Source organism: Bubalus kerabau, chromosome 16 (genome assembly GCF_029407905.1).
Source record: "Bubalus kerabau isolate K-KA32 ecotype Philippines breed swamp buffalo chromosome 16, PCC_UOA_SB_1v2, whole genome shotgun sequence".
Lineage (NCBI taxonomy): Eukaryota > Metazoa > Chordata > Mammalia > Artiodactyla > Bovidae > Bubalus > Bubalus kerabau.
Genome location: NC_073639.1, coordinates 61,149,545 through 61,164,717, shown reverse-complemented (window position 1 = coordinate 61,164,717; position 15,173 = coordinate 61,149,545). Strand labels below are relative to the sequence as shown.

The window sequence follows — 15,173 nt, the reverse complement described above, 5'->3', positions numbered from 1 at the left end:
TTTCTAAAGGACAACACTCTTTAAGAATAAAGAATAAGAGTGGAAGATGTTTCAAGACCAAAAAACAAACAAAAAACAGGATAGCATCACCAAAGAGGCACCTGACACTTTAAAAGAAAATAATCTGTTTTGCCATCATTATTTTTTTAACATGTATTTTTTCATGATAAAAGGAAGAATTAGTTTGAAATATATGTATATGTTTCACTTTCTTGTGTCTTTCTGAAGTTCAATTATAGAGGAAAAAAATTCCAATCAACTGAAAGGATACCATTTAGTTCTTTTCACGTTCACTTCTTTTTCAAACAAATATGGCAGTAAAGTATCTGTTTTGGGGTAATGAGTTTGAGACATGTTTCACACATAAATTTATTTTTTTCTTATTTGATCATCCCTTTCTTAATCAGAGTCTTAAAGTTGAGGCATGGCACACTCTACATACAGCCATCATGACACATTTAAAACTTGCCAGCACATTGTTTGACTGGCTTGTGGTCAATAAAATAGTCTCAGGATAGCCACTTCCCTAAACCAGGTAGCCTCAAGATAAAATGGAAATGAGTTGTATCAAGAACATTTTCTATCCTAATTGGTGGGTGAGTCCCCGTGAAGAGGGTGGTCCTATCACATACCAGATCATATAAGCATGTGGCAGAGACAAATTACAAGCTCACCATATTATCACTGTACATCACTGAATGTTAGGGGAGATATTTTGCTTGTAAATGCGAATGCATCCCGTAATTTGGATAATCACTTTCTTAAACTCCTAATATCACCTTTCATTTGTTACAACCATAATTTCTAAATTTCAAAGTAATTGTCTTTTCAGGTACATTTAGAGTTACTGAGTTTTAGAGTTCCATGCTCAAGTTAGATAGATGAATTTAAATAAAAGTATAATGATATTTCATTTATCAAGTCTAACATGAAATACATTAAATTATTATAGTTATGTATTCAGTATGTTTTAAGTTTATAGTTTGTGTTTTATGAATACACTATCTGGTCAACAATGAAAAATCGCTCATAATTTTAATCATGCTTTACAGTTTACACAATGTGCTTTCACATGTAATTTATTTCTTTAATTTTAATAAAGCCTGGGATTTGAACTAAGGTCCTAGGCTCTTGAATTGATTAAGGAAATTCATAACACCAAGGCAGAGAAGAAAGGAAACTTTCTGTTATGAAGTAATGGAAGGAACCAAACACCCCAAAGAGTGAGAGCTGGAGAGAATGGTAAGTCTAAACTACAAACTGAATAACTCTGAAGATTTGAAAAAGTTATCAAAATGTAATTGACTGGTTTTTACAACGATAGCCTCAAAAATGTGATCAGCGAAAAATGGGTAGTATCATCTTACTATACTAAATAGGTTTCTGGGAGATAAATCTCATTCCATCCCTCCCTAAATAACTGATCTTGGGCAAATTACATAATTTCTTGAAGTCTAACAATATCTTCATTTGTAAAGGGGAACTACTGCGATGATGAAATAACACTTGTGCCTAGCAAGGTGTCTGACACATAGGAGATGTTGAATTTATGTTGGTTTCCTTCTTCTGCCAAACTAACAGAATTTTTTTTTTTAATTAATTTTTTTTCCCCTCAGCATTTCTGGTGATGGAGACATAGTATAGAAGTGGATCCAAATTTGCTGTGTGACACAGAGAGCTCAACCCAGTCTCTTTGACAACCAGAGGGGTGGGATAGGGTGGGGGGTGGCAGGAAGGTTCAGGAGGGAGGGGAAATATGTATATTTGTGGATGATGCATGTTGATGCATGGCAGAAACCAGCACAATAATGTAAAGCAATTATCTTCCAATAAAAAATTTAAAAAAAGAAGTGGATCCAAGAGAAAGGACAAATTTAACAATAAAACTGTACCTGTATCCAGGTTGTGGATTATAAGTATATATAATTTCTGACTCTGAATTAGCTATTTCATATATCTGGAATAATATATAAAAATAAAAAACCATAAATGAAGACTGAACTTTTTTCAGGAAGTTTCTGTAGCCATTGCATTCTACCCTACTTATTCCAGCAAAATTTGGCCCTAAAACAAACCACTTCATTCTAAGTGTACTTTATGCCTATCCCAAGTACAGAACATTGCACTAGGAGGTTAATAAACAACTTACTAAAGATAAAAGAGGAGTACGGTGGCTGATAATGTTACCCTCTTAAGAGGTCAAAGCCAACTTACAAGACTAATTATGTGGAAGAATAAAAATAACATAAAACTGGCTACCTCAGCCCTTAGAACAAATGAACTTTATAGCAAGTTCTTATAAAGAATAGAACGAGTCACATACTGGCATCAGAAATTTGTCATTCCACTCTTTATAACACCTAGGGAAAAAAAATGTTTCAAATTCATACGAAAGTAATGACTGATCACAGGCAATTCTGCCTTATACAGAAAAACTGACATAAGGAGCTTTGAAATGCACACTTATAAATCCAAATTCTCCTGTGATAAGAGGACTGGAGGATACTTCATTCATTCATTCATTCAACACTTTTATTGAGAGACTATGGTCATGTGAGTTGGGTGGTAGCACAAGTGAAAAATACTATCAGCAATGATCTTAGTGAGATTAAAAAACCAAGAAAAAGGAAAAGAGGAGATGTGCAATATTTTGATAAGCAGCCTCTGGTATATTTATGTTGAGGTTCTAGTATTTTTATGCTTGTCTATCAAACTCTTTCAGGTACACAATTTCACAGTCAGCTCAATGATTAGGTTGCATTTTTAAAAATCAATTGAAGATTTCATTTTTATATGAGCTTTTCTATTGAATCTGGTAAAACCAAAGTAAAAGAATCTATATTTGAATGGATAGAACAATAATCATCTTTCTCTCACATGCTTTCCTGGAGACTAGAAATTAAGAGTTTCATGCCCCTCTCCCTAATGTGCATTCTAACATAAATCCACACATGTAGCAAGACCACTGCATTCTAGTTAGAATTCCTTTACAAGGCCATACAGAGGCTGAACTATCTTATAGAATGGCCTTGGTGCTCTCTATAGTAACATCTACTTGGGAACTGCCAGGGACCCAGGACACTATGAAATTTTAAGAAATGACATCAGATGTAACAACAGCTGAAAACACATTTATGGGTCACTAATTTAATTAAAATATTATGGCCTCCATTCACCAATAATAAAAACTCAAGGAAAGCACATCTCAAGAGTCCAAGAAGTCAGATGAGTAATTCTGAAGAACTATATAAATAATTCTTTTCTTCAGACAACAAATCAGCCCAGTATGAACTTTCTTACAGAAAAAGAAAAAGAAAGGATAAAATAAAAGAGATTCTATGAAATGCCATTCCTTCTAATTTTTTGAAATAAGGTCAATAACTTCTGCTCTTAAATTACATACATATATATATCTGTAAAGTTTCCTTAGAGTTTACTCTGGCATCAAGGTCCTTTGTTACAAACATAATTGTGCAACAGTCCATGATAATGTGTAAAAAAAAAAAAAAAAATCTCAGTTTTAAGGTGCCAAAATAATAAAAATATCTAGTAGTAAAAGCCTGTAGATCCCTGGCTTAATATATTTGTCAGCAGCCCCATTCAAAAGCACAATGTAGAAAGAAATGCTAAGGGGAAAAATAGCAGAGCTAGGCCTCTTACAAGTTTATGTAGAAGAGGTAGGCTGATACAAGAAACTTGAGGAATTGTAATTATTTTTATCAGTTTGCAAGCCTGTTTAAAACAGACATCACTCATTTATCTAGTAACTGAAAAACTAATTTCTAAATTCTTTTTCTTTTTGCTGTTCACTTTTAGATCACTCTGTGGCTTGCTAACACTTCTGCTAAAATGTTATAAAGAAAGAGTAGGACCAAAATAAATAAATCAGTATAGTATTTCTACTAACTATGAGACGTGAAGTTTCAACAGTGACTTGATTATTTAAACCCCAGTCTTTCATTTTCCGTGATCTTGTTCTTACTTTTATGTCATTTTAAGGAACTTTAGACTTTCTCATTTGAGTAGGGATCCACAAAAAATAATAAGGTGTGAGATAAGTTTTTATGTATACCTGTGGCGGATTCATTTTGATATTTGGCAAAACTAATATAATTTTGTAAAGTTTACAAATAAAATAAAATTAAAAAGAAAAAAAAGAAAATAAATAAAAATTAGATACTTCCTTTTGATGTTCCAGTATCCCGATTTATATATTCCTATTGGAATTAGCCTTTAAAATAACATAATGGATAGCGGAACTGTAGTAATCGATAATACACATTAAAATATCTATACCAACAGTTAGATTGTCCAAAATGGGACATGGAACAACTCAACACCACACTACTTTTCCCTTCATTATTTTTTTTCTCCCTAAAAACCATTCAATACAAATACTGATGAACTCTAATAAACTTATATCAATCCCACTCTGACTCCCAAATGATCACATTTGCAGAAAATTTTACACATAAACCAACTTATTCTGTGATTACAGAAACAGCCTATCAGCCACTCTGTTTTTAACTTAATGCAGGTGCAGGGGCCTTCTAGCAAATCAAAAGTCCATCAGATAGACTGATCCCAGCTGTTCTCTGAATGGGCACTAGGAAGTCTGCAGGATTCAGAAGGGCTCCTAAGGACTCTGCCTGTGGCCCTGAGATGGCCTAGTAGGGAAGCAGCTTTCATCATCCACAGAGAGGGAGACTGATGGCTGATGTACACACAGAGTAGCCCTGGGTGAGTCCACAAATGCAAGCGTGAGATCATTCTGGCATGGCAGTAGTGATCTTCCTGGGCGGCAGGAGAGGTCATGAATATATGATGTGGGAATGAGGGTGTGGCAAGTTGACAGAAGAAGAGAACCTGTCCCAGAGAGGGAAAACCCACTTGGTACAATGTCTGCTTCAAATATTCAAAACCTGCTTATGGAGCCCTGAATCTCAAGGGCTGTTCATTTCTCTCATTTCAACATGCATGAGTCTGGATAAAGGTACAAGTCTCAGAAGAGTCAGTGGTAAGTAGTCATATTCCAAACACACCATATTTCTTCTTTTATCAGGTATCATGGTATGAAGGTATTTATTCTTTAATAATTTCATGATACTATTTAGACTCAAAGCATGTTTTATAGTTGGCTTAAACAATCATTAGCAAATACAGAGTGGACATTTTAAGATCTCCATTACACAGTATGGCACGCATTTAAAATGAAAAATTGTTCATTGAAGAGAATGCAAGAAACTTCTATACAAAGGAACTTAAAGGCAGGCTTATTTATAAGCAGCCTAAATTAAATTGCTTGCTTTTAGACAGCAGCAGGCATAGCAATATGTAGGTGCTTTAACTTCCATTTTCCTTATATTTTGGGTTTTTCAAAATTACAATCCATTATCAATCCCAAAGATAAATGAAGCCTTTTAAAACACTTGAGAATTAAAAGTGGAAATCAGATTTTAAAAATAGGACAAGAAAAAAAATAATCATTTCTGGGTCGGCCTCGGATGATGTCATCATAGGTTCTAAATGTAATAGCTGGGCAGTGTACACTAACTCTTCCTGCCCATGTGACCTCTAACATCAATTCAGGCAAAACAACTAATATTTCAATAATTTTTTTGGCTGAGGAGTGAGATTTGGAAGCAAAAGATTAAAGAGAGTTTAGAGTGCCAAGGATGAAATGATGTGAATGTGTGTGTGTGTGTGTGTGTGTGTGTGTGTGTGTGTGTGTGTGACTGGGAGTGCGCACGCGCACGCGTGGGGGGCCGAGGGGAGGAGGCATGAAAACTAACTCTTCCAGCACACACCCCTTTTGCTACTACAAGGGCATCCAGCAATCACATTTGCAATAGTAAAAATGCTGAAGGATCCTACAGTATCTTTGCGCCCACAACCATCCCCACCCTCTCTTACAAAGCCCTTCTTGTTCTACGGGTGCCAGGAAATTCTTCAGGGGTTAAACGGGGAAGTGCAGCCACTACCATTGTTGCAATAAATAAATGAATGAACCAGAACCAACCGGCAATCAATCCCTGGGAACCAAGTATCTTATTTCCTACAATTATATACGTTAGCCAGCAACCATATATATATATTTTTTTTAATTGTGTTTTATCTTTTGATGTGTGTGTACACATTACAGACACACATGCATCTATACAAAAAGGAGCATAGTGCCCTGCATACACACACATCCAATACCTTTAAAATTTTTTTTAGCATTATTATTTCAATGAAAAGACAAACAGCTTTTACAAAATTAGATACATTAGCAACTTCATCTCAAAGGCCTTTTATTTTGCACACACAGCATATATAAATACACACACACACACACAAAGGGTTTTTTTTTCCATGCCGTAGACAATGCTAAAATATCTGAGATCAGGTTGCTATGCCAACAGATTTTTTCTAAAATGAAAAAAATTATTAGGAGGGAGAAAACATTCTTGACTCCTTTCCTCCCATCCATGAAGCCGAGAGAGGCTCAGGGAGGGCGAGAGGCTGCCAGATGGGGAGGAGGGGAAGGAAGGGAAGGTGGGTAGAGGGGTGTTTGCTTACCAAAGATGCTGATTTGATCGTGGCAAAGCGCTCTCTGTTCCGGTAGTGGAGGGCCTGGCTCTGAACTGACTGGGTAGGCCGCGGCTCAGGCCTGGGATCGCCGTGGCCCGCCTCATCCCTTATGAATACATGATCCTGCAGAAATGGATAAAAACAAGGAGAAAGTCCAGCTGTGCTCTTTCCTCGCCGGCTGCCTCTCTCTCACCCCTCTTTCTGCACAAGCACTGCTGTTTGAAATGCATAGTTTAGCTCTCTGCTAGTCCCCGCAGCTCCCACGGTACAAAATGAATAAGCAACACATTGCAGCCTTCAGTTAGGAATGTCAGCTGATCGCTAGTGGGATGCCTTCTGAATCCCTGGCAGGCTTTTTCTTTACCTCCAGAATTACATATATGCAAAAGAAAAAAAGAATAGAAAAAACAAGGCAATGTACAGACTCCTTAGAACAGTTTGCTTAAAACGCTGTAACCAAATAATTCCTTTAAAAATGTCATGTCCATGTCTAGCAAGGAGGATGCTGGTGGCTTTTAACATAAAAGCGAGCCTCCGCCTCATTCCCTTGAAAGATCTGCTTTCTCAATTTAATTTTATTTGAAATCTGTTCGGTAGGATCATCGTTCTGCCTAGAACCAGTGTAGGCTTGTGCTGAACTGCCTCTCTATCTTGTGCTGGGAAGATTCGGCAGTCACTGAGGGATCCTGCTTTCCAGTCATGATCGTACACAGTTCTAGCACCTTCTCTCTACAGCTTCTGAAAGGATTTTTTTTTTTTAGATTTAAAGAGACAGGCATACAATTTTAACCAAATGATACTTTCACAAATTCTTCCTCAACTCTGTGTCGGTATGGTCACAAGAGTGAGTATAGCTGGAATTTAATGCCCTTGACTGATTTAATCAAGTCTGTGCTTCTTGACGGGCAAGGATGATTAATCTTATTGTAATGCCTAGTGAAAAATAACATTCCCTGGAAGGATAATAATGGATGTTTCTTAAATGCCATTGAAATGACTTTTAAAGGGGAAAATGCTTTCAAAGGGCAATGCTTTGCTCTATAAAAGATGAAGTGGTCAGTCAGTAAGTAGCACTAACCTTTCAGAAAAAAAAATACTATAATAAGTAATAACTCAGAAACATGTACAACCATGGGGGATTTTCAAATAGTACATGTTCAGGACGGGGAAGGAAAAATTAATTCTCTTATTGCCCTGGGGTTTTAGGAGAAACCATTGTGAGAAGTCAGTTTTGCATTCTGTCTCTGGCTATTTGGAATCTCTTATAATTGCTCTTTCTTTCTTCAGGAAATAAAATTATAAAGAGGTTTAAAAAACAAAACATTATATAGTGTAAAATGTTGACAAGTCAAAACATATAAACTCCTTGAGGAAAATTAAATTTTACACCCAGGTTTCTAAGTAAAAGAGAAGAGCCATGATTAAATTTATCATTGGGCTAATTTTCTTTTCCCTTTTATAAAGTTAGAATGCTTCAGAATGTTGCGAGGGTATCTACCGTTACATCTATATTTAGATTTTTTTTTTCAGAATTACTATATTGTGGACTATTTTGCTTTCAAATAATGAAAGTACCTTTAATGCCACTGAAGACATATATATCAAATTTGAGGGGTGCTCTATCTCTGTGCTGTCCAATAAGATAGGCTTTAGTCACATGAATATTTTAATTAAATAAAACGTAAAATTCAGTTTCTCACATGGATATTTTAATTAAATAAAATGTAAAATTCAGTTTCTAAGTCACACCAGCTATGTTTCAAGCTAGCCACTAACTATGGCTACCATATTGAACACTGCAGACATAAATAATTTCTATCATTGCAGAAAATTCTATTAGATGGTGCTATAGATTAAGAATGCATCTCAACCCATATTTTTGAAATTTGTAAAAAAAAATACTTGTTAGGTCAACTTAAAATTTTCTTATTTCCTTGGAAATCTAAACTCTTATTTCACTGGGCAAAGACAGAGTAGGTGCAGGATATATGCACCTAGATTTATGGTTCTAAAGATGAAGGCCCTGAGATCTACTGCCATTCAGATTATTTATTAATAAATATTTATTCTGAATATTAACTCCAAAATCAACCTTACTTAATATTATAATCCCAGAAAAGCAATAAGCTTCTAAATGCCAACAATCAGAAGAGAGAGGCTCAGCAGAGGCCTGTGGTTTTACAGGTCAGAGTTTTGGTATTAGTTAGCTAAGTACACTTACTGAGAGGGAGCTCTTCAATGCTGTGGCAGCAGCTAAATTTCAAATTTTAATAACTTGGTTTACAAAGTTAACAAGTGACATTAGAATCCACGCTATTCACATAACAGAATAAAACAGAACACGTTCATGTGCAAATAAGTATAACTCTAATACTACTTTTCTATAATTTTCTAATAATTTTATCTCAGATAAAAATTAACACTTGTAGGTTAGGACTCTGCTTATCAAATTAAAAGTCACATCATATTAGCTAAGTTTTTAAACTCAAGGATACTGAAATACACTGGAAAAATTAAAATCTGAAATCATAGTGATTTTAGTTGACATGAAGCAAATTAAATGACCAACTATGGCATATTTTAAAAATAATGCTATTTTAGAACTTAGTCTGAGAGAATAGGTCCAAAATTTTAATCTACTTTAAGTATAATAAATAATATTAAAAGCATAATCTCTTGTGTTCTTCCTCATTTTTTTTTAAATTTTATAAAAGAATTCTTAATTCCTGTAGTAGCTTTGTTACAGAGATCACAAACATTAAAAGTCTCCAAATATATGAGAGACCACAGGATGAGGCAGTATTTTCATCTAACAGTGGATATCCACTTCAAGAACATAGGGATAAATTTTAAAATATTCAACACCACTGCTTAAAGTTCAAAATTCTACAGACAACTTAAATAATAATGCAATTTTAAAATTAGGGCAATGTGACTTGAAAAGCAAGTAAGAACTTATTAAACTATCAGCTTTATTGGGTATGTATTCTGTTGGTTATATCACCCCTTCAAGCAATAGCCCCTTTGAGAATGACTGTACCTGCCTCCCAGAGTTTCCGACCTGAACACATTTTAAGATCAATACGGGAGAGGGTCAATTTGCTATTTTATGCAGTTAAGCACCACTGTATATGATTTACAAATGAAGATGAGAGGACCAACATCTTCTCTGATGCTGAAGAATGATTTTTAGAAGTTTAAGAACAAATATCATGTTTTACTTTACCAAGACAATATATATGACTTGCTTATAGTTTATCCTTAAAATCTTATCCAGAAGTGAGCAAAATAGCTCTCTGAAATATACGGTTTTGGGACCAGTTTTAAGTAAATTTATAGTGTCCTTTCATTATAAAAAGAAATAAAATTTCTTCAGATTTAAAAACTTTACTCTTATTTCCTGGAAAAAGGGCTTTACTTTTATGTAGAAGTTTTCCCCTAAATGTCTGACTATTTATGCTTCTGAAGTGATATGGTGTGATCACTCACTCAGAGTTTCTAGATTAACTTGAAATTAACCTTGGAAACCACTCCACTGGACTCTGTTATGCTTTCAGTGTACCTTTATCACACTCCTCATCATACTTATACTCATCTGTGCATGAGACTGTGAGCTTTCTGAAGGCAGAGTAAATGTGGTTCAAAAAACCTCAGTCTTTGCAGCACCTATCATGGTGCTTGATACTTTGTGGGCATTCAAAAAATGTTTGCTGAATAAATAAGCTCAAGAATATAGGTCTGAGAAGATTCTGAGAAAGTGACTTTTTTTTATTATTTAATAGAATCCTAATTCATATTTCATAAAAACCTGTCACTTTGTACTTTAAGGCAGTTGCAAAACAGTGACACACACACAAGCACATCTTTACATGGGGGGATTGGAGGGGATCTAAGAATGGCTCTTTTTTCTGGTGATGAGAAGTCTTTTTATAGATTCCCATACCTTTCACACTGTGGAGAAGGGATCAGCAAACTCACCATCTTTTTTGTTTTGTTCACTTCAAAATGATTAAATGATTGCCTAAGCAGGTGCAACTATCAAAAGCTGGGGCTAGAGGAAGGGGAGAAGATGGAAAAGGGTGTCTTCACCTGGAAAGATAGCTGTTAGGGAGAAAAAAGGACACTGAGGCAGAACACTGAAAAAAGGTACCATGGAGGGGTGGTTTGTATGACTGCTCTGTTCAAGAAACATTATCTTCATATATTAATTTACTTTTACTTGGCCAAATGCAAGTTGAAGAGTCAAAGAAACTGCCCCGCTCTTCAGCAAAAATAATAGGAAAGGCCACTGAAGCAAGTGAAAATTAAACTAGAACATCCTATCCCCTCAAGGACGTTTCTTTCTTTCCTCTCACGAAAATGGGGAAAGCTGTTCTTTTTTTAAAGAAGGGGAAAAGAAAACCCTCCCTAATATTGATTAATAGAAAGGGTCAAGGAAAGCTTTAGGAGTTAGAAGAGAACAAGTTTTTAAAAAACTGATCTCTAAACAGGGGCCATGATGACTAGAGTTCATTAGGCATACTGGAAACAACAAATTGATTACTGAACAAAGAATTTTAATACATAAGTCTCATGATCTATATTAACGGAAGGCAGCAGCAAGCAAAAATAATTGATTGTAGACTTTAACACAATAAAAATATACCTTTCAATTGACAAATTAAAAACAATAGACTTTTGTTGCTTAGAACAAAATTAAAATCTGCTTGCTACTGTTGTACACCCAATCGTTAAGGTGTAGGGTGGAGGCTCAGAGGCAGCCTAGGCTACAGCAAAAAACCCAATCTGGATTAAGAGTTTACCCTGGACTCACTTGTGAATAATCAAGAACTGAGGTGTAGAATTGTGTCCCATAAAAGTTCATCTTCATGTTAGTTCACAAAACATTTATTGGGTGCTTACTATGTGATAGGGATTTCCCAGGTGGTGCTAGTGGTAAAGAACCTGCTTGCCAATGGAGGTAGACTAAGAGGCACAGGTTTGATCCCTATGTCAGGATGATCCCCTGGAGGAGGGCACAACAACCCACTGCAGTATTCTTGCCTAGAGAATCTCATAGACAGAGGAGCCTGGCAGGCTGCAATCCAAAGGGTTGCACAAAGTCATACACAACTGAGCAACTTAGCATGCATGCATGCACAATGTGCTAAGACACCCAGCTAGGTGGTATTTGAAGAGAGGCGTCCTGGAGAAGCAAACAGTCTAGAGATGTAGTGATATTCATATTATTGGAAAAAGCAGTGTGGCAACACTAGAACGGAGAAAAGAAGTGCGTGCCTAAAGTTTATTTTGTCAGAATATACCTTTAGACTTATCAAACCATTCTTGTTCAAAAGGAAGATTGGATTAGGATTTCTTCAGGGCCAGGGAAAGACCAGAGTAGAGGCAAAGATTGTAGAGAGGGAAGTAACTTGAAATTCTGGTGTTAAAGGAAAATTTTCAGTGTGCCACTTTGTATTTTTTGGGCTTTATCTATGATAGGTCTGTCCTCCTAAAATCAGGGCATCTTTATTCTGGATGCAGAACAGTTAGTTGCAAATCACACTCTTAATAGTTATACATGGCCCTTAAAAGTAAGTTTACTTCCTATACAAAATGGGCATTCTGTTCATATATATGATTTGACTAATTTAGCATATGTCTGCAATCTTAATTGTAACAGTCAAGAGTGGGGGACAAAACAATTCCCTATCCTTATTCTTACATTTTAATATTTATTAAGCCAGTTCTTATTGTCAAGAATATTGTTATTGGAGACAATCTATTTGTTTAAGTCTTTCAAACCATAAAAATAATACCTAATATTATTCAAGCCTTTTAAACCATTATGTTCAAAATAGCACAGTGTTTAGTATCTGGTAAGCAATTTATTCACTGTGTATTTTTTTGTTTGTTAATTCACTCATTCCTTAGATATTTACTGAGTGCCTATGCTGTGCCAGGCACTGTTCTAAGGTGTTGAGATACAGCACAGAATAAGGTAAGCATAATTTTGGCTATGATGACATTTATACCCAAATCATGAAATAATGAATTAGTACATAGTATAATTTTAGATAGTGACAAGTATAAAAAAGACAACAAAATAGGATAATGAGATAATGGTAGAACATTGTTTATAAAATGATAATTCAGTGATACATAGGCTCTTCTATATCAAGGTATCTCTTTACCAAACAACTTGAAAGTCACATTAGACATTTACTCTTTTAAAATTTACAGGAATAGAAGCACAACATTTTAGAGCTAGAAACAATGTTGGAAATCATAAGGAACAACTCCTTATTTTACAGATGGAAAAACTGAGGTTTGGAGAGGTTTGTGACTTGTCCAAAGTAAAATAAAACTAACAGTGGCAGACAGAACTTAAAACTAATTTTCTCATTCCTCGAGTCCACACCTAACTTTCTGTTGAGAGTTTAAGATCCTACTTTCTTCACAGTGTCTTATTGATTTTGAAAAATGTATTATTTATTACTGAAAACATATGTTATGTAGGAAATAAATAAGTTACTTTTTTTAAAGCAAAAAAAAAATCCTACTTTCTTTATGTTCCCAAGTGAAAAACTTTGAATTCAAGTAAAAAAACAAATATGAAACTTATGAAAAATTTATTTCTATTATGTTTAAAGACATGAAGCCCAAGTATAAGGCTAAATGGGTTTCATGAAGAGATACCATTATTTAATATTAAGTTTTTATATACAATGGGCTTACCTGATGGCTCAGGTGACAAAAAATCTGCCTTCAATGCAGGAGACCTGGCTTCTACCCCTGGGTTGGGAAGATGCCCTGGAGAAGGGAATGGCAAACCACTCCAGTATTCTTGCCTGGAGAATTCTATGAACAGAGGAGTCTGGGGGGCTACAGTTCACGGGGTTGGAAAGAGTCAGACACGACTGAACGACTAAGCACATATATATAACATGCTCTATTCTTCTAGCCTGCTTCTATGTTTTCCTTTTTTAAATTGTGGTAAAATAAAGTTACCATCTTGATTATTTTTAAGTGTATGGTTCAGTGCTGGACTGGAAGAAACACAAGCTGGAATCAAGATTGCCAGGAGAAATATCAATAACCTCAGGTATGCAGATGACACCACCCTTATGGCAGAAAGTGAAGAGGAACTAAAAAGCCTCTTGATGAAGGTGAAAGTGGAGAGTGAAAAAGTTGGCTTAAAGCTCAACATTCAGAAAACGAAGATCATGGCATCCGGTCCCATTACTTCATGGGAAATAGATGGGGAAACAGTGGAAACAGTGTCAGACTTTATTTTTGGGGGCTCCAAAATCACTGCAGATGGTGACTGCAGCCATGAAATTAAAAGACGCTTGCTCCTTGGAAGGAAAGTTATGACCAACCTAGATAGCATATTGAAAAGCAGAGACATTACTTTGCCAACAAAGGTCTGTCTCGTCAAGGCTATGGTTTTTCCTGTGGTCATGTATGGATGTGAGAGTTGGATGAGCGCCGAAGAATTGATGCTTTTGAACTGTGGTGTTGGAGAAGACTCTTGAGAGTCCCTTGGACTGCAAGGAGATCCAACCAGTCCATTCTGAAGATCAGCCCTGGGATTTCTTTGGAAGGAATGATGCTAAAGCTGAAACTCCAGTACTTTGGCCACCTCATGTGAAGAGTTGACTCATTGGAAAAGACTCTGATGCTGGGAGGGATTGGGGGCAAGAGGAGAAGGGGATGACAGAGGATGAGATGGCTGGATGGCATCACTGACTCGACAGACGTGAGTCTCAGTGAACTCCGGGAGTTTGTGATGGACAGGGAGGCCTGGCGTGCTGTGATTCATGGGGTCGCAAAGAGTCGGACACGACTGAGCAACTGATCTGATCTGATCAGTGCTGATACACTTATAATGTGGTGTCACTATCAGCATCATATCACCCCTATAACTCTTTTCTCCTTGTAAAACTGAAGCTCTGTGCCCCATTAAATAGCAATTCCCTGGCATCCGGTCCCATCACTTCATAGGAAATAGATGGGGAAACAGTGCAAACAGTGTCAGACTTTATTTTTTTGGGCTCAAAAATCACTGCAGATGGTGACTGCAGCCATGAAATTACAAGACGCTTACTCCTTGGAAGGAAAGTTATGACCAACCTAGATAGCATATTCAAAAGCAGAGACATTACTTTGCCAACAAAGGTCCGTCTAGTCAAGGTTATGGTTTTTCCTGTGGTCATGTATGGATGTGAGAGTTGGACTGTGAAGAAGGCTGAGTGCTGAAGAATTGATGCTTTTGAACTGTGGTGCTGGAGAAGACTCTTGAGAGTCCCTTGGACTGCAAGGAGATCCAACCAGTCCATTCTGAAGGAGATCAGCCCTGGGATTTCTTTGGAGGGAATGATGCTGAAGCTGAAACTCCAGTCCTTTGGCCACCTCATGTGAAGAGCTGACTCAGTGGAAAAGATTCTGATGCTGGGAGGGATTGGGGACAGGAGGAGAAGGGGATGACAGAGGATGAGATGGCTGGATGGCATCACTGACTCGATGGACGTGAGTCTGGGTGAACTCTGGGAGTTGGTGATGGACAGGGAGGCCTGGCGTGCTGCGATTCATGGGGTTGCAAAGAGTCGGACACGACT

At 36.5% G+C, this 15,173-nt stretch overlaps 1 protein-coding gene across 21 annotated transcripts in view; it reads right to left on the bottom strand.

The window, feature by feature from the left end:
- The window catches only part of TAOK3 (TAO kinase 3), a 191,671-nt gene that overhangs the window by 28,735 nt on the left and 147,763 nt on the right, over window positions 1-15,173 (bottom strand). For all 21 annotated transcript variants that reach the window (XM_055550048.1, XM_055550049.1, XM_055550055.1 and 18 more), the window contains one exon: window positions 6,562-6,696. In XM_055550048.1, coding sequence (XP_055406023.1) covers window positions 6,562-6,696 — 135 coding nt within the window. The remainder of the gene's footprint in view (window positions 1-6,561; window positions 6,697-15,173) is intronic.